The sequence below is a fragment of the Hyaena hyaena genome, unplaced genomic scaffold, assembly GCF_003009895.1.
Source record: "Hyaena hyaena isolate Hyena2069 unplaced genomic scaffold, ASM300989v1 scaffold_129, whole genome shotgun sequence".
NCBI lineage: Eukaryota > Metazoa > Chordata > Mammalia > Carnivora > Hyaenidae > Hyaena > Hyaena hyaena.
This window is the reverse complement of record NW_024080763.1, coordinates 1,560,290-1,580,005: the sequence shown is the minus strand read 5'-3', so window position 1 is coordinate 1,580,005 and position 19,716 is coordinate 1,560,290. Positions and strand designations below refer to the sequence as shown.

Sequence of the window (19,716 nt, the reverse complement as noted above, 5' to 3'; positions counted from 1 at the left end):
AAAAAAAAAAAAAAAATACATGTGTATCTTAAACAGTGTCTAACATATAGAAAATAATTTTCTATCTAATAATAACTCGATTAACTCGTAAAGTGCTGATAGAAACTCTTCAAAAATTGCCTCTTTGATGATGTGAAGAAAGAGGATCCCTTGTGCACTGCTGGTGGGGATGCAAACTGGTGCAGCTACTCTGGAAAACAGTGTGGAGGTTCCTCAAAACATTAAAAATAGAACTACCCTCCTACTCAGCAATTGCACTAGTAGGTATTTATCCAAGAGATACAGGTGTGCTGTTTCCAAGGGGCACATGCGCCCCAACGTTTATAGCTGCGCTATCAACAACAGCTAAAGTATGGGAAGAGCCCAAATGTCCATCGATGGATGAGTGGGTAAAGAAGCTGTGGTGTATATAGACAATGGAGTAGTACTCGGCAATCAAAAAGAATGAAATCTTGCCATTTGCAACTACATGGATGGAACTAGAGGGTGTCATGCTAAGTGAAATTAGTCAGAGAAAGACAAATATCATATGGCTTCACTCAGGTGAAGACTTATAATACAAAACAGATGAACATAAGGGAAGGGAAGCAAAAGCAATATAAAAACAGGGAGGGGGAGAAAAACATAAAAGACTCTTAAATATGGAGAACAAACAGAGGGTTGCTGGAGGGGCTGTGGGAGGGGGACGGGCTACATGGGTGGGGGGCATTAAGGCATCTACTCCTGAAATCATTGTTGCATATGCTAACTAACTCTGATGTAAACTTAAAAAAATTAATAAAAACATTAAACAAAATAAAAAATACATAAATTGCCTCTTTGGTAGGCAGCCTTCAAATCTAATATTTAATTGGAAAATTCTAAGAATTGAACAAAAATTTAATATGTTGAACTCATATAAATACGTAGTAATTTTAAAAGTTCTGATTTCCTAGAATTTTCCATTAAAGAATACAAGGTATTAGAGTTTCTTTGTCATAACAGAAACTCATAGCTAAAATATATTAGGAATATGTGTACATAGAGCATGCGGCTGTCAAGTGTAGAAAGTCCGCAACCTTGCTACGACGTGTGGCAGGTGTGCGAGGGAGGCTGAGGCTCGTGCTGTGCAAGTCGCCGGGCGGTGCGGTGTGCACATCCATGGCAGCGTTCAGAGTCGTTGCCCTTGCAGAACCGGGCTGGTGTTTACAGAGTTTGCACAAGCCTCAGGGTTTTGGCCAAGGCCAAATCAGCGAGAGGAGGTTTCTGCCTTCTGGAAGCATCTGCCCTGCAGTAGATAACGGTAAACCTAACTGCTGCCTTAGTATCATCAGAAGGCCGCGAGGCACACGGCGTGGAGTGACAAGCATGCCCGGTACTGGGGATGATTGCTTTCGCTCCAGAAAATAGGAGCGAGTGTCTAGTTGAGAGTAGAGAGGGACGTCTTTGTGAAAAGTTGTCTATAGAACTTCAGAAATAAGGTTGTAGGGAAAGATATCCACACTTTTTCCTCACGGCCCGAACATAATTGTCAAAAAAATGGGCTTTTTAGTATCAGTAAGGTAGTTTCTCAGCAGTCTTGCAGCAAGCTTGTTAAGCTCTAAACGGGAGAATCATACATATCACCAATGTGAATTAATCGGGCAGCTCATCTTTCATTGACCAGAATGATGGGACATCTTTTTAGCAAATATCGGACGAATAAGTATGTTGCTATCAGTTGACATCCAAAGTAAATGTTTAAAGCTCCCTACTTCTCAGGAGATACAAATGGAGGGGCGCCTGGGTGGCTCAGTCAGTTGAGCGTCAGACTTCAGCTCAGGTCACAATCTCGAGTTTGTGAGTTCGAGCCCCAGGTCAGGCTCTGTGCTGACAGCTCGGAGCCCAGAGCCTGCTTAGGATTCTGTGCTTCCCTCTCTCACTGCCCCTCCCCTGCTCATTCTCTGTGTCTCTCTGTCTCTCAAAAAATAAAATAAAATGGTAAAAAATTTAAGAACAAAGAGGAAAATACAAATGGAATAAAACAATTGGAATCGTCAGTGAAAAGCACCCCTACTCATCCACTGGCCCCTTGCCAGCCTCTGCTCATGAGGGCATGTTTCATGAGAGCCACCAGGGTGCCGGCGCCACGCAGGCCTTTGCATGCAGGGATGCGGGGGGCGGGGGGGGTGGAGACACACGGAGGGGCTGCCTCTGGTTCTCCTCCTCCTCCTGAAGCTCGCAGAGCAACGAGGCATTTTCTTAGGCACCAACAGCTCCAGGAGGGTGAGGAGTTTTCTTACCCACTTTTTTTTTTAAACGCTTTTTACTTTTTAATGACCACTGTCATGTGACCAGTTTGGATCTGTACAGTTACCCTTGTCCAGTGGAAAAGACAGGCAGACAGGCTTCACATCTTAGCTGTCACTCATGAGCTCTGTGACTGTGGACAAACATATTTTATAAGATTTACGTTGTCAGAAAATGTTTGGGCTTCCTTTTTGTTTAAAGAATATCAGGATTGGGGCACCTGGGTGACTCAGTCAGTTAAGCATCCAACTCTTGATTTTAACTTGGGTCACGATCTAGCAGTTGGTGAGAGTGAGCCCCATGTCGGGCTCTGTGCTGACAGCGTGGAGCCTGCTTGGGATTCTCTCTCTCTGTCCCTCTCCCTCATGTGTGCACTCTCTCTTTCTCTCAAAACAATAAACTTTTTTTTTTTTTTTTAAGACTATCAGAGGGCACTTGGGTGGCTCAATTGGTTAAGTGTCTGACTTTGGCTCAGGTCATGATCTCGTAGTTTATGGGATCAAGCCCTGTGTCAGGCTCTGAGCCTGGGGCCTGCTTTGGATTCTGTCTCTCTCTGTCTGTCCCTCCTTCACTCAAGCTCTCTGTCTCTCTCTTTCAAAATAAATAATCATTAAAAAAAAAAGAAAAAATCTTTCTTAAAAAAAATATCAAAAAAGAATATAAAAAAAAAAGAATTGCTTTAATTGGAAGTTCTGCATCTTGTTCAGTAATAACTCCATGAGGGCAGGAACTGTTTTTTTGTTTCTCATAGGCTTTTGTGTGTGATACGAACTCAGTGGAGAAAACATTACTCACCTGCCAGGGTTGTGATAATTAGTGAAAATATTTGTAATATAGCTACCCGGAGGCTGGGCACAGAGGCTCAGCAAAGGTCGGTTCATTTCTTTCCTATATGAAAGTTCCAAAACATAATTAAAATTTACTGTTAATTTTAAAATGACACTAACAAGGGCGTCTGGGTGACTCAGTTGGTTGAACCTCTGACCTAAGCTCGAGTCATGATCTCATGGCTTGTGGGTTCAAGCCCCACATTGGGCTTGGCTGCTGTCAGCATCGAGCCTGCTTTGGATCCTCTGTTCCCCCTCTCTCTGCCCCTCCCCTGCTCATGCTGTCTCTGTCTCAAAAATAAATATTAGAAACAATAAAGTGATGCTAACAATTTTTAACTACTTTTACTTCTTAAAACAGGATTTTCACTTAAAGAGTATGTTTCAAAGAAAGAGGCTATATGAAGATTATTCCTCTAAGAAATATTCTTCCAGAGAACATATCAGTCAGTTGAGTTATCCTATACTTAGAGCTGCCGAAGCTAAACTCGTTAAATCATTGTATCGAGGTATAAGTGACATACGGTGAACTGTACATATTTATAGTAGACAAATAAGTTTTGAAATAGTCATATGCCCATGAAACCTTCAGCATAAGAATGAATATATGCCTGCAAGTCTCCTTGTGTCCCCTTTTTAAAAGATTATATGTATATTTATAATCTTTAGTTCAAGTATAGTTAACATGTAGTATTGTGTTTGTTTCAGGTTTACAGAATGATTCAACAGTTTTGTACCTTCCTCAGTGCTCCTCATGATAAGCAGACTCTTAATCTCCTTCATCTGTTTCGCTCCTTCCCCCACCCACCTCCTCTCAGGCACCACCAGTTCTCTGTAGTTAAGAGTCTGTTTTTTATTTTTGTATGTCTCTTTTTTTCTTTGTTCATTTGTTTCCTAAATTCCACATATGAGTAAAACATATGGTATTTGTCTTTCTCTGACTGACCTATTTCACTTAGCATTAAACCCTCTAAATCCATCCATGTTGTTGCAAATGGTAAGATGTCAGTCTTTCTTGTGGCTGAAACTCCATGGTGTTATCTACCACGCCTTCCTTATCGGTGCTTCTGTGGACGGACACATGGGCTGCTTCCATACCTTGGTTATTATAATTAATGCTGCTATAAACATAGGAGTGTGTGTATATCTTTTCAAATTAGTGTTTTTGTTTCCTTTGGGAAAATACCCAGTAGCAGAATTACTGGATCATATGGTAATCTTATTTTCAATTTTTTTAAGGAACCTCTATACTGTTTTCCACCGTGGCTGTACCAGTTTGCATTCCCACCAACAGTGCACAAGGGTTCCTTTCTCTCCACGTCCTCACCATTTGTTGATTGTTGTTGGTTTTCTTTCTTTCTTTCTTTCTTTCTTTCTTTCTTTCTTTCTTTCTTTCTTCTTTCTTTCTTTCTTTCTTTCTTTCTTTCTTTCTTTCTTTCTTTCTTTTCTTCCTTTCTTTTCTTCCTTTCTTTCTTTCTTTCTAAAGCTATTCTGACAGGTGTGAGGTGATACCTCTTTGTGGTTTTGGTTTGCGTTTCCCTGATGACCAGTGATGTTGAGCATCTTTTCATGTGTCTGTTGGCCATCTGTATGCTTTCTTTGGAAAAAAACGTCTGTTTGTGTCCTCTGCCCATTTTTAAATTGGATTATTTATTTTTATTTTTTTGGTGTTGAGCTATAGGGATTCTTTATTTATTTTGGATATTAACCCTGTATTGGATATATCATTTCCAAGTATCTTCTCCCATTCAATAGGTTGTCTTTTAGTTTTGTTGATTATTTCCCTTGCTGTGCAGAAGCTTTTTATTTTGATGTTGTCCCAATAGTTTATTTTTGCTTTTGTTTCCCTTGCCAGAGGAGGCTTATCTAGAAAAATGTTTCTGATGTCAAAAGATTACTGCCTGTGTTTTCTTCTAGGAATCTTGTTTATCATTCACCTGTTGATGAAAAATTGGGCTGTTTCTGGTTTTGAGCTATTGCATGTAGAGCTGCTATGAACACGTTTACAAGTGTTTGTACCAATACGTTCAGAATTAAATTCACAAGATTTCATGCAACTTATAATACCTGGTTTTTTTCTATTTTTATTGCAGAAAGTTATTGGATGGTACAGATTCCGGCGAAACACACAGCAGCAGATGTCATATAGGGAGCAGGTGATCCATAAGCAGCTCACCCGCGTCCTCGGGGCGCCCGACCTCGTCTTCCTGCTCTTCAGCTTCATCTCCACCGCCAACAATTCCACTCATGCTTTAGAATATGTTCTCTTTAGACCAAATCGAAGGTAAAGAAAGAGTTCCCACCAGCCTCATGTAAACAGTAAAGATGTTGTACAAGTAACTGAGGTTTATGACTTTGAAAATGTACGTATTATCACATTTTTAGAGAAAAGCTTTGGGAGCGTCCGGGTGGCTCTGTCGGTTAAGCGTCCGACTTCGGCTCGGATTATGATCTTATAGTTCAGGGGTGAAGCCCTGTGTCAGGCTCTGTGCTGACAGCTCAGAGCCTGGAGCCTGTTTCAGATTCTGTGGCTCCCTCTCTCTCTGCCTCTTCCTCTGCTCACATGCTCTCTTTTTCATCTCTCTTTCAAAAATAAATAATCATTAAACAAAAAAAGCTTTTATAATTTTCTTTCAGCTAGTTTTCTTTGTAGTGAGAGAAGGTGTTTCCTATCCGTTGTATAAATTAAAATTATTTTTGAATCAAGAAACATTAGCAAGATATATTAATTATGCATAGATTCTTATAGGAATAAACAGCTGAAAGTCATCATTTTCTTCTCCAGAATCCATCATGTAGAAATACAGTCTGACCACTCTGGAAGTTTGTAATTTTAAAACTGATTTCAAAGAGAAAATTGTAAAATTGAACCACCTACTGGTTAATGAGGGTTTTGCATTTTGAACTTAACGAAAGCAAAGAAAAAAAATCATATGATTATGATGTCTATTTAACAGAAAGAGTTCCTTCTGAAATTCTCCTGTAAACTATATTGCATCGACATCAGTGAAAACAATTATTATTATTTAAAATAACTTTTTAAATGTTTTTATTTATATTAGAGAGACAGAGCTTGAGCGGGGAGGGCCAGAGAGATGGAGACAGAATCTGAAGCACACTCCAGGCTCTGAGCTGTGAGCTGTCAGCACAGAGCCTGACGCAGGGCTCGAGCCCATGAATAGTGGGATCATGACCTGAGCCAAAGTCGCATGCTTAACCAACTGAGCCACCCAGATGCCCCTAAATGTTTGTTTATTTTCAAGAAAGAGAGAGAGACAGTGAGCACAAGCAGGGGAGGGGCAGAGAGAAGGAGAAAGAGAATCCAAAGCAGACTCCTCACTGACAGCAGAAAGCCCAGTACGGGGCTCAAACTCACAAACGTGAGCTCATGACCTGAGCCCAAATCAGATGCTTGACCATTTGAGCTACCCAGGCACCCGTTGTGAAAACAATTATTGTTAAATAGCCATTTGTAAGATTTCATTAAGTAATCAGTGGGTATTTCCTGAGCTCCTAAAAACCTCCTCAGCACTCTGCCAGTTGCTGTGGGGATACAGAGGAGGTATAAGATACGAGCTCTGCTTTCAAGGGGTTTACAGTTAAGTTTCTACTAGTTCATACGTCCTTGGGTTGTACATGAAAGTAGGTGTTCTGTGAGACCTTCTGGTAGTTCATCAGGGCTGAGACTCCACTTCCTACTGCCAGGACCCACGGTTCAAATAGAACAGCTCCTTTAACATGGTCTTTCTCCATCCTTCCACAGGTATAATCAAAGGATATCCCTTGCTATCCCCAATCTAGGCAACACTAGCCAGCAAGAGTACAAAGTGTCTTCCGTGCCAAATACGTCTCAGAGTTACGCCAAAGTTATTAAAGAGCATGGGTAAGTTGAAAGCAAAATGCAAGTGTTTTCCTTCCTTCTGTGAACAGTATTTAACAGATTTATGGAGACAAGTGAAGTCAAGCTTGATGTGATTGAAACGGAAAAATGCAGTCAGATCACCCTCTAGACTATCACCACCACATGTCAGAGTTTCATGCTTATCAAAAAGATAATTTACTTTTACCAGCACTTTTGTTTTTAAACATTTGCCACATTTTTTTTTTTTTTTGCTATTGATATAAAAGTTTCGAAAGAGCATGTGTTTTTCTGAGGTTCCGAAAGCTAAATGTGGTCACTGAAAAATGTGTACCGTTTTATTTTTTAGTTGTCTTGGTAACATGGGGTTTTTTCCTTTCTCTTCTGTGACTCTTGTGGCATGGGCATTGCTGCTGAGACAGGCCCTTGGAACTATAGCATTTACGTAACAAATTGAGGTGGAAGTGACGGAAGATGCCTTTCCAGTCTTAGCGGCTATGATAATTTTGTGACATCTTTTTCCTGTTTTCTAGTACTGACTTTTTTGACAAGGATGGAGTCATGAAAGACATCAGGGCGATTTATCAGGTGTATAATGCACTTCAGGAGAAAGTGCAGGTAACTGCTCTGTTTACTAGCTTTTTATCTTCTTCATAATGCCCAAGTGCTTTTCATTCTTCTTTAGTTTTGCATCATCTCCCAACTGACAAATGAATCATGGTCCAAAAGTCAGAATGTGCTTTCCCAAAATAATATCAGATGTGTGGGGTAGTTACTCATGTCAGCCTACAAAAGGCTGGCTCATTATGCGCCTGAAAGCAGAGAGTCTGAAGTATAGTATTCATATTATTATTTTAACTACTTCTCACCCCGTTTATAACAGTGTTTTCTTGGGGGAGGTATAGTCCAAGTTTAAAGGATTGCTGAGAACAAACAGCTGTCTCCATCAGGACACTCGGCGTTGGGACCGTATCACAGGGTGCCCGTAGCCGGTACAGCCCTGCTGCTTCGCTCCGGGTCACTCGCTTTGCCCCCAGCTGCCCCCACCGAGTGGGAGTCTCTCACTGGAGCCTCTTCATTCCTAGTCATTCATGCAACAAATATTTATGGAAACATGTCCTACAAGCCAGTGATTGAGCTAGGTGCTAACAGTACTTTCCCACGGTCTTTTCCTCATCCCCAGTGTATTCTTAGGAGTCATTTACTCTAAACCGTAAGAACAGAAGCGGCTCTGAGAACAGGAGGGGAAGTGGCACAGCTGAAGAAGCTCTCTCAGGCCTGGAGAAAGCCCAGCTCTGAGGAAGGAGCCCCAGGGAATAGAAAGGGGGGTGAAGGCAGCCACTGGAAAAGAGGGAAGCACTCTGCGCAGCCCGGGGCTAAAGAGGAAGGCATGCAGCGCCGGGTGCCAGTGTGTGTTCCCGCGTGGGGTCCCGGCCCACCCAGCGGCCCAGGAGACTTTGTACAGGCTCACTGGTGACCGGCCTACTTTCTGGCAGTTTCTGGCATTTCTGCTATGGCAGGAACGTGCAGTGAAAAACAGCTTTTTGTCCTAAATTCATGACCATGCTCTTTTCAGCAACTGTCCAGCTGACTTCAGAGCGGCTGTTCTCATTTCACTGCCGACTGACTAAGGCCTGCTCTGCAACCCCCAGGAGCGCACAGTGTGCCCTGATGGGAGCAGCTGAGCCGCACAGGCGTCGGCTCCCTGGCTTGCTGTATTAAATCTCGGCTTTGGAACTTCTTTTCCTTCCCGCTCTCCCTAATGATAAATCTTTTCTGTGAAATAAATCTATTTGTGTGACATCTGATTTTTAATTGTTGGTTACAACTTAAAGTTGAAAGCGTCTCATTCCTGTCCCATCTTTTCTTCATCCTTTGTGTGCTAGACTGGTATCGAAAATCCTTTTTCCGTTTCAATAAAAATGAACAGTCGAGGGAAAAAATTAAATCTTTCTCCTCTGACCCTTATTAGTTGAGTCCATAGGCTCAGTAGCATAATCATCTTAACAGAATTAAGAAAGCACGTCAGTAGATAGCAGTACCGGCCCCTTGGGCCGTCCTGGTCCTGATCGGTCCCCTACATCTGCTCTGTGACTCGATACAGCGTCTGCGCCCTTCCTAGGGCTGCAGTCAGTGCTGTCTTCATGGAACGCTTTGTGCCTGGATTCGTAAAAGACTGTTCTGTTGTAATTTTTCCCTCAGGCAGTGTGTGCGGATGTGGAAAAGAGCGAGCGAGTTGTTGCGTCTTGTCAGGCAGAAGTGAACAAGTTGAGAAGACAAATCACTCAGAGGAAACATGAAAAGGAGCAAGAAAGAAGTGAGTTTCCCATTACTTTCTCCCTTCGATATCAGGGAGATGTCTTGTTCCAAGTATCAGACCGTACGATAAATCACAGGAACCCGTCTACACTCGTCCAGCCCCACATGAGGCTGATGGCGAGAAAGCATTCCCTTGTCTCTGAGCTTTCCAGAAGAGAAGTAGTGTTTCTCATGGTGTCCTCCTCAAGTCTCTGAAACCAAAAGAAAGAGGAAGTTCACAGGAGAATGGCTGAAGCAAGTGAGAATAAGTCCCAGGAGGGTGTTGCCCCTCCTGTGCCTTGACCCCTAGGGTCTGTTCATGGCAGGTGTGATGTTCCTGGCTGACTTAGCCCCACACATCTCCCCGGGGGACCATGTCCTGTGTCCATCATACAGCCGTGTAAAGGAGTGACCTCGTGTTCTCTTAACTTCACATTTGGCTCCTGGTCAGGGCCCCTGACTGCGATGTCTGGGTTTTGGTGGCTGCAGATGAATGGACACAGTTAGGCTAAGGGACCAGCTGGCTGAGTGCAAATTAGGCCCAAGACTCTATTGATTCCGGCGTGGGAAGAGACGTGTGCTGTAATCCCACCAGAGCTAACATTTGTATGTTAAATGTATAGTCTTTTCTGATTTAATAAGAATACTTGCAAACCAGGGGACGTGGGTGGCTGAGTCAGTTAAGCGTCCAACTCTTGATTTCTCTTTAAGAGACTGAGTCCCACATCAGGCTCTGCACTGACAGAGTGGAGCCTGCTTGGAATTCTCTCCCTCCCTCCCTTCCTCTCTCTCTCTCTCTCTCTCCCCCCCCTTCTCTCCCCATCCTTCCCCCGCTTGTGTGCACACTCTCTCAAAATAAGTAAATAAATTAAAAACAAAAAAATTTAAAAAATATTTGTGAATGAATTAAGAGTGATTTATATTTCCAGGTAAGTGACACCTGATTCACATTTAGTATTACACTTTTTGAGAGATAATCAGAAAGACAGACAAGGATTTATGCACAAGAATAATCACAACTTTATCATTCTAAAATCTTAGAAACAACCTATTGGAGTAGTCGAATGAATCAGTAGAGTAATTGAATAAATTATGGCATATCTATATGGTGGAATATCGTACAGCTATTGAAGTGAATTTTTAATGACCTGGGATAATACCGAGTATATAACCTCAAGTGAAAGCGCTAGGATGTAAAATGACATAAACACATAGTGTCAGCTATGTTTAAAATACACGCGCACACACACCAGGCTAGATGATAAGACTGGAATTCAGGGGCGCCTGGGTGGCTCAGTCGGTTAAGCATCCGACTTTGGCTCAGGTCATGATCTCACGGTTCATGGGTTCAAGCCCTGCGCCGGGCTCTGCTGACAGCTAGCTTGGATTCTGTATCTCCCTCTCTCTCTGACCCTCCCCTGATCACGCTTCCTCTCTCTCTCTCAGAAATAAATTAAAAAAAAACAACAACAGGGGCGCCTGGGTGGCTTAGTCGGTTAAGCGTCTGACTTTCGCTTAGGTCATGATCTCACGGTTCGTGGGTTCGAGCCCCGCGTCGGGCTGTGTGCTGACTGCCAGCTCAGAGCCTGGAGCCTATTTCAGTCTGTGACTCCCTCTCTCTCTGACCCTCCCCTGCTCACGCTGTCTCTCTCTCTCTCCTAGAAATAAATAAAACATTAAAAAAAAATTTAAAAAAAACATAAAAAAAAAAGACTGGAATTCAGAAAGGGGTAGAAGGGTTGACATCTAAATGTTGATCTTTTTTTGTTAAATTATATATTTTTATTTATTTTTAATGTTTATTCAGTTTTGAGAGACAGAGCATGAGCAGGGGAGGAGCAGAGAGAGAGGGAGACACAGAATCCAAAGCAGGTTCCAGGCTCTGAGCTGTCAGCATATCATGATCACCACCTGAGCCGAAGTCGGACTCTTAACTGACTGAGCCACTCAGGTGCCCCTAAAATGTTTATCTTTTAACTCCAAAAAATCCTGTCTCTTTTCACCAAAAGTCTAATAGTGTTATCTGGGTGATAGAATTATGGGTGATTTTATTTTCTCTGTTCTTTTCTAAATTTTCTATGAGTGTTTTTTCAAGGCTGTGGACTCATAGATGTGGGACTATTCCGGAGCATACACAAAAATATGCTATATTGGGGCGCCTGGTTAGCTCAATCGATGGAGCATGCGGCTCTTGATCTCAGGGTCGGGAGTTTGAGCCCAACATTGGACGGAGAGCTTACATTAAAGAAAAAAAAGAATAATGTGCTGTATTTATGCCTTAGAGCCTGGAAAACTGGCCACCTAACATAGGGCTTTTAAACTTTGAAGGAGAAAATGGGCACAAGTGCATTGTGATGAGTAGTTGTAAAGAAAAATGGTTTTGATGTCTGTCAATGAAGAAACTCACATTCACATGACTGCCATGGGTGGTAAGGACTGTTTATCTCATGCTTCCGTCCCCACAGTCTGTGAACACGGTAAGCAAGGGGAGGGAATGAGCACAGGATTTGGAATTAGAAGATCTGCGTTTGAGTATCAGGGCCTCACATCTAGTCGCTCCCTTAGTGAAGTCACTTAACCTTTCTGAACTCTGATCCCTTGCATAATAATTTGGAAAACAGTGATATTAATAATGACTAATACTTTAGAAGTTTTTTATAACTTTTTAAAATTCCTTTTTAAATTCTCTTTATTTATTTACATTGAGAGAGAGAGAGTGAGCAAGCACAAGCAGGGAAGGGGCAGAGAGAAGGAGAGACAGAATCCCAAGGAGGCTCCGCACCATCAGTGCAGAGCCCAGTGCAGGGCTTGAACTCACGAACTGCGAGATCATGCCCTGAGCTGAAGTCGGATGCTCGACGAATGGAGCCACCCAGGCGCTTCCTTCAGAAGTGTTTTTTGAGGCTTAAATAAATAATAGGAACGTGGTTTGTAAATTATGGAGTACCATGGACGTGTAAGATCATTAAGAGCAGCAGTCAGTTTCACTTCTTTGTAGCCATTCTCCAGAATGTTCAGGTTGACCGCTTCGTGCATTATTGAGCTGCAAAGCTGCAAAAATAGAGAAGGTGTCACAGTTCTCTTTGTTTTGGTCCAGGGCTGCAGCAGGCGATGATCAGCAGGCAGCTGCCACCTGAAAGCTCGGGACCGGCCTTCAGCCCCCGGATGCCCTTCCCTGGGCTCACGGCTGAAGGTAGAAGTACACTTGGAGATGCAGAGGCCTCCGATCCTCCTCCTCCTTATTCTGATTTTCACCCAAACAATCAAGAAAGTACTTTGAGCCATTCTCGCATGGAAACCGGTGTCTTGATGCCTCGACCACAAGCCGTGGGGTCTTCGAGTTATGCCTCCAGCGGTGCTGGACTGCAGTGTCCCGGGAGGGACACAGACCTTCCTCCTTCCCACAGAGCAGCTGGAGACAGTGTTGAGGAATCAGACGACAGTGATTATGAAAATTTGATTGACCCCACAGAACCCTCCAACAGCGAATACTCACATTCGAGGGATTCTCGAGCCCTGACACATCCGGACGGGGGCTCCAGGAACACTCAGACCTCCCAGATTTAGCGAAACGAGGAAACTCTCCACTTAGCATGGTTTTTCTTCACTGCTTACTGAGAGAGGTTTTTGAGGACTTAATCTGGGGGTGGAGGGAGAACTGCTTTCTCAGAACCCGGGACGCCCGATGGGGGGTCCCCGGGCACGGAACTGGCGGGAGCCTCACTTCCGCCGGTTCCCCCTGCAGATGCCGCGTGCAGGTTTCACGACCGAATCATTCAGATAATCAACTTGTCCTAATTCTGGTGCGATCTATGGATGTACTGGTAAATGTAGGCAGAGTGAAGCTTATCAGCATAGTTTCTGTTCTTTAAAATAAATTGGAAAAATTAGAGACTAAGCACAATTAGTCTATAAATGTTCTATAAATCAAAAACTTACCTCTTGCACTATCATGCCTTGAAATTTACTTTTTCAAAGGGAAATGAGTTTAGCAGCAGCCTTCAAAGAACCTTTCTATGATGAGCCAAATTCATCTTTGCCAGAAGGGAATTTTGATAATTCCAAGAAGCCTGATTGGAACAAATTGGACAGACCTTCTCTTGTCTGCATGACTTTGTGAGATCAAAAGAGAGGGCTTTGTTTCGACTCTTTTCTACTAGCCTGATATCTGTTGTCACTTAAAATGGTTGCCTTTAAAAAAAAAAATGTAGAGATACTAATTACCAGTAAGTAATCATCCAGATAAGTATGTCATAAAATAAATCACTTATTTTCCTTTCGGGGTATGACAGTGACTGCTTTGTTGCACTCGCCACATTTATGGTCTCTGTTCTGGAGTCTGCCATGCGAAGGACACCCAGCAGTGGATCACAGAGAGGAGTTCTGCCTCCGCCCTGCCTCTCATGCCGAACAGACTCCAGACCCCGTGGAGTTAGCGGAGTTCGTTCGTAAAGGATAGGACGCATTTAGCAATTCTGACAAATCCTAGTGTTAGTTTTATTTGTGGAGGAAAGACATTTGATAAACCAGTTGGGAAGCTTGGTGAATAAAGCTTCATTTTAAATCTAAATAACCAGACTTTTTTTTTTTTGTAATTGCTCCTTGGAGGATAGTTGCGGAATGTGTAGAGACTTTCTGTTGGGATGCACTTATCTTTTTATTTAATTACTGCTTGTTTTCTAGTTTTGCCCAGAATGTGTGAAACCACTAAAGACATTCACGAGTGCGCTAGGCTCCTGGTTTGGAAATGATGAGTCCCAGCCTCTCTGATGAGGCCAGCCCGCGAAGCTAACGCTTTGGGATGCGACTGCCTGTCCTGTGAACCAGTTAAAACCCGTGAGAATAAGAAGGGTGTTAGAAGAGGCTTAAGATCCAGGTTCTGGAAAAGTAGTTTTATTGTGTTGGAGAGAAGTCGACTGCCTGAGCTTCGGTTCCAATACTAAATTACACCGTGTAGACTGAAAACTGAGATGCTAAAACTGCCATTCTTCAGAGATCCGCCCTGGGGTCTGTACTTTCCTGCTTTCGGCTCTGCTGGCCTCACCCGCTGCCGTCTGGTTTGAGACGTTGCAGGGCACTTGATCTGCACGTGTGTTCTGGCTGTCCGCTCCCTTCTCACAGCTTCAGCACCAGTGTGAATTTCAGTTGTTTAAGTGCCATAGCCATCTCCTCTGTTCAGATTTTGACATTCAGGAAAATATCTTTATTTTTATGCCATACCGAAACCTACAATGTATATCCGACAAAGCAGTTAAATGTGACAATAAAAACTTATTTAATCATGGTACCACCGTTGTAACGTCTGTCTCGGCACCCACCAAGGTCTTGCCTCCGTTCTCTCGGGCCGTTCTTAGGAGACTTAATGCAGTTTGCTGTTGTTTTTGTTTTTGTTTTTGTTTTTTTTTGTGGTTATATGGACTTTTTATAATTTTGTTTTAACATGGTTCTTTTAAGTGGAAATATATTTTTTTATTTTCTTATTTTTTTTAATTTTAATTTTTTTTTACAGATAGTTTGTCAAGTTGGTTTCCATATAACACCCAGTGCTCATCCCCACAAGTTCCCTCCTCCATGCCCATCTCTCCCCTCCCCCCTACACCCATGAGTCCTCAGTTTGTTCTCAGCATTCAAGAGTTTGCTGTTTTTTTAATGTTTGTTTGTTTTGAGTGCATGTGCACGCGGGCAGGGGCAGAAGGAGAGGGAGAGAGAGACTCCTAAGCAGGCTCCGCACTATTAGCGCACAGCCTGACCCAGGGCTCAAGCTCATGAACCAGGAGGTCATGACCTGAGCCGAAATCAAGAATCGGACGCTTAACCAACTGAGCCACCCAGGTGCCTCTTAACACAGTTTTCTAAAGGTCATGAAAACTCTTCTGCATTCAGAATTTGAATAAGGCTGGTTTTGGGGGAAAGTCCCAGAACACAATTTATTAAACCGTTCCTGTTGATCTCAAGGAGCACGTATTGGGTATGAAGAGATCGGAGTATCCATTGAGTTCAACGCTGAGTCTTAGAAAGTCCCCCAAAGGCACCTTTCCTGTAAGAACAGGTCTTGTTTGAAGAGACTCCTGCCTGAGTCAAGCTAACCATGTTGAGAGGTGTAGAGGCTGGGGCTTCTAGAGTAGTAGGAATTACAGAACCGCCTGAGGGTGAGCACCTGCTGGCCAAGGAGCGCTTTCTGGATTGTGTGGGAGCCGTTCCCGGTGAGCAGTGTGTCTCTTCCAGAATCCAAGGCGAGAGGCTATGTTCAGTGGGATTTTAAAATGGGGGCTGTAGCCCTTTAAGATTCTACTCTATGTCTCTTCCAACTATTTAGAAAAAAAGACAGGATTCTTTTAACTGACTTAGAAGTCTGGATATGCTTAGTTACGTGTTGGAATTGGCTTTTTGGGGAAGGACCAAAACATAAAAACAAATTTCATCCCCAAAATTCAGACCCTAAGGATTTATGTTTTAAAATTCCAGACGACGTGGAGCAGTGACAATAACTGCTTTAATAAAAATATTTTTTAAAGCTTATTGATTATCTCTACACCCAGCATGGGGCTAGAACTCTTGACCCCAAGATCCAGAGTCGCACGCTTTACTAACTGAGCTAGCCAGGTACTCCAACAAAAAGATTTAAATGTACCATCTTGTGAATCCATATCTTTTGTCTGTTTGTTTGTTGAGAGAGAGAAAGAGGGGGCATGAGTGATCAAGGGGCAGAGAGAGGAAGAGAGAATCCCATGCAGTTTCCACACTGTTAGCATGGAGCCCAAAGTAGATGCAGGGCTTGAACTCACTAGCTGAGATCATGACCTGAGCCAAAGTCGGATAGTTAACCACCTGAGCCACCCAGGCACCCCCATATCTTTTTTTTTTTTAATGTTTATTTATTCTTGAGAAAGCAGGGGGAGAGGGGCAGAGAGAGAGAGAGAGAGAGAGAGAGAATCCCAGGCAGGCTCCATGCTGTCAGCACAGAGCCCAATGCCAGACTCCATGACACAATCCATGAGGTCATGACCGAGGCTGAAATCTAGAGTCCGACACTTAACTGACCGAGACACCCAGTCGCCCTGTGAATCCATATGTTAAATAGCTAAAAAAAAGGGGGGGGGGCGGTCTGGGAAGTGTAAAATAAAAGTACAAGAGAAAGAAATAATGGTTATTACTGCATTCTGGGTCTGAGTGCAGGTTTTATTTCAGTTACTAGAAGATCATCCTACAAGGTTGATGATCTCTCTCTCTCCCAGCAAACCGTTGCCAGACAGGAGACTGAAAGGAAGCTGGCTCTGCAAGAGCGATGCTAATAAACAGTGGAGAATGTTTACTTTTCACCTTCATGGCAAACAGATTTGGGGAAAGTTCTGGCATTTCACTTAAATTGTCTTCATTTGTACAATGATTTTTTACGATGTCTTAAATAGAGTCAGGACATAGAAGCCACCCAAACTGGGCTACTCTGGGGTTACCCTGACCCCTGGAGACTGGGGAGGGGGTAGCCTCTCTCTAGCAGTGAGGCCTCAGAACCTCAACAGGGAATTGTCCTCTTGAACACCAGGTGCCATGCATGACCCATAATGAGAAGTGGCTTTCTACATGCGCAGAGATTTAGCAAAAGGTCGTTCACCGTAGCTTTTTTCTAACAGCAAAAGACTGGAAATTAATGCTAATGATAGCGGAATGGTTCCGTTAGGTGCACCCACAGAAGCAGCATTCTGTAGCCACTGAAAATACTGAGGTAGAAATAAAAAAGATGTCTTGATGTGAAAAGATGGGTTTTAGGTACATGAAGAAAGCCAGGTTTCTGAGTGGTATGTAAGTTACAGTCTGATTTAAAAATTTTTTATAGTGTTTATTTTTGAGAGAGAGACAGAGGGAGAGAGAGAGAGAGAGACAGAGTGTGAGCAGGGGAGGGGCAGACAGAGAGGGAGACACAGAATCCGAAGCAGGCCCCAGGCTCGGAGCTGTCAGCACAGAGCCCAACTCGGGGCTCAAATGCACTAATTGCAGGATCATGACCTGAGCCGAAGTCAGACACTTAACCGACTGAGCCACTCAGGTGTTCCAGTTATGATCTGATTTTTAAGGGGAAAAATATGTAATACTGCTGTTGATAGAAAACAATCTGGAAGGATATTCACCGCAGTATTAACCGTGTTGTCCCTAGGCCATGGCAATACAGGTTCTTTCTTTCTTTCTTTCTTTCTTTCTTTCTTTCTTTCTTTCTTTCTTTCTTTCTTTCTTTCTTTCTTTCTTTCTTTCTTTCATGTCCCCAACACCTTACCCATCTGCGTACTCCTAAATACTTCTGTGTGTCTATCTAAGAAGTTAGGACATTTCCTTACACAATCGCACCATTGTCACCCCAACGAAATGAATAATCCCTCGCTGCTATCTGGTGTTTTGTGCGTGCTCCAAGGGCCTTGGTTGTCTCAAAATTGTCTCTTTCCAGCGGAGCAATCTCACTGTCACCCCTCGGCAAGTGATGGGTGTCACTAACAGGAACTCCACGACATCACAGACCCCCTGATATGATGTGACTGTCATTGTGACGTGATGTACTTCACCTGCGGAGTGGTCGGACTTTCCAACCTGAATCAGCCATGTCTTTGGGCCTAACTTCTCATATACAAGAAACGCACAGGGACAAAGTAAACAGCGTCACAAGGAAACCGTCAGACAAAGCCAGGACATGGGACACTGGAACATAAATGGCCCTAAGCTCTTCAAAAGTCAGTGTCATGGGGGGAAGAAAAGGTGGAAGGAAACTCTCTAGAAACACAACAACCTGGATTGGCTTTGACTTTGAGAAATCTATACATTTGGGGAACTTTGAGTAAGGACTGGTTAGATGATGTTAGGAGGCTGTGAGTTCTCTCAGCTGCCGTAATGATACTATGGTTATGTGAGAAAACCTCCTGAGTTTTAGGAAATACAGGCTTAATGTTTAGGGGTGAAAAGTCACGATGTCTGCAATGCACATTCAAATGGTTCGAAAACCACATATACCGAGAAGGACAATATGGCAAAGGTCAACAACAGCTGAACCTAGGCGGTAGGTAGAGATGAGTGTTTGACGTACAATTCCTTCTATTCTTTTGTATGTTTGGGAATGTACGTAATAAAGAATTGGGGACAAATAAAAATAAAACATGGCTGATGACAGTTCCTACCTCACCATCCCACAGGCAGGATGATAGTAAAAATATCCAATGGCTGATAGGGAGTATAAATTAATACAGCAATAATAAAATTAATATATTTTCTTCCATTCTTGAAATAACCTAAGATATATAAAGATATTTCATATATAGATAGATAAAATGAAGGGGTAAATACTGTAATATATCACATTATTCTAATAATTTTCAAGTGATTTTTTGAAGTTTAGAAATAGTGTGAGTTTTTTCTCCAATACCTCTATCACTGGCTAAATGGCGCCCCTGTCTGGGCCACGATCTGATGTAGGGATTGCATCAAATTTTCCCAATGGCTTTGTCCTTAAATCAATCGCATCGAGTGACATATAGTTTCAGAATCTTTTATCCTCAACAATCTTTTCTGAACACTGGACCCTGTTGGTTTCTACTAAACCCACAAATGCATCTGCATTTGTAATTCTTCTTACCTTTATAGTAGTTTTTATACAGCCAATCACTCTATTATCAGCTTTCTTACAGATACTTTGTTAGCCTCATGGGACCAGCAGCATTCAGAAACCACAGGTGAGTTCCCTGCAGAGAAGCCACTAGGGACGGTGACCAACTCATCCTGGTTTGCCAGGGACCTCCTGGCTTTCGTGCTACAATCCCCACATCCTGGAAACTCTTTGACATGCTGATCCCCCTACCCCCAGTCTCAACTGTACTCCAGGATCCGAATAGCATCTGTAGGATCCTACGGGGTCACGACCCCTACGCATGGCACTGTTTTCCCCAGCCTGTTCCAATAGCTCGTTCTTCCCTGGGAGGAACTGGCAAAGCCTGTAGCATCCTGGACCAATCAGGGTAGGAAAACTCTCTCTCTCTCTCTCTTTTTTTTTTTTTAAGTTTATTTTGAGAGACAGAGAGAGAGAGAGAAAGAGAGAGAGAGAAAACCTGTGAGCAGGGAAGGGCAGAGGAAGAGAGGGAGAGCTTTGTCAGCACAGCCTGGCGAGGGGCTCGATCTCGCACACCATGAGACCATGACCTAAGCGATAAGAGTCAGAGGCTTAACAGACTAAGCCACCCACATGCCCCAATTGAATGTATTTGCTTGTAGGCTGTGTCAGCAAGAAGAAATGAGCACACCTGGATGAAAAATGACCTTGGGTTAAAGAGAAGGCCACAGGTAAGAAACGCACGAACTCGCTCCCTGTCCAGTAGCGATGGAGACCTCCACTGTGGAGTCGGGACTTCTGGGTTTCCAGCCTCCTATCCCAGACCGGGGAAGTACCGTAAAACAGCACGATAAAGTGGCGTTGGGAATCAGAACCAGCTC

At 43.2% G+C, this 19,716-nt stretch overlaps 1 protein-coding gene across 2 annotated transcripts in view; it reads left to right on the top strand.

Annotated features, from left to right (window-relative positions):
• The window catches only part of ABRAXAS2 (abraxas 2, BRISC complex subunit), a 29,376-nt gene extending 14,845 nt beyond the window's left edge, over positions 1-14,531 (top strand). Inside the window, exons 5-10 of one of the 2 annotated variants that reach the window (XM_039237948.1) lie at positions 5,189-5,379; positions 6,859-6,978; positions 7,488-7,572; positions 9,157-9,271; positions 12,350-12,445; positions 13,936-14,531. In XM_039237948.1, coding sequence (XP_039093879.1) covers positions 5,189-5,379; positions 6,859-6,978; positions 7,488-7,572; positions 9,157-9,271; positions 12,350-12,445; positions 13,936-14,003 — 675 coding nt within the window. In that variant the 3' untranslated portion in view covers positions 14,004-14,531. Of the gene's footprint in view, positions 1-5,188; positions 5,380-6,858; positions 6,979-7,487; positions 7,573-9,156; positions 9,272-12,349 lie in introns of both variants that reach the window. The other variant, XM_039237947.1, reaches the window with a different exon arrangement.
• Positions 14,532-19,716: the final 5,185 nt, after the last annotated feature.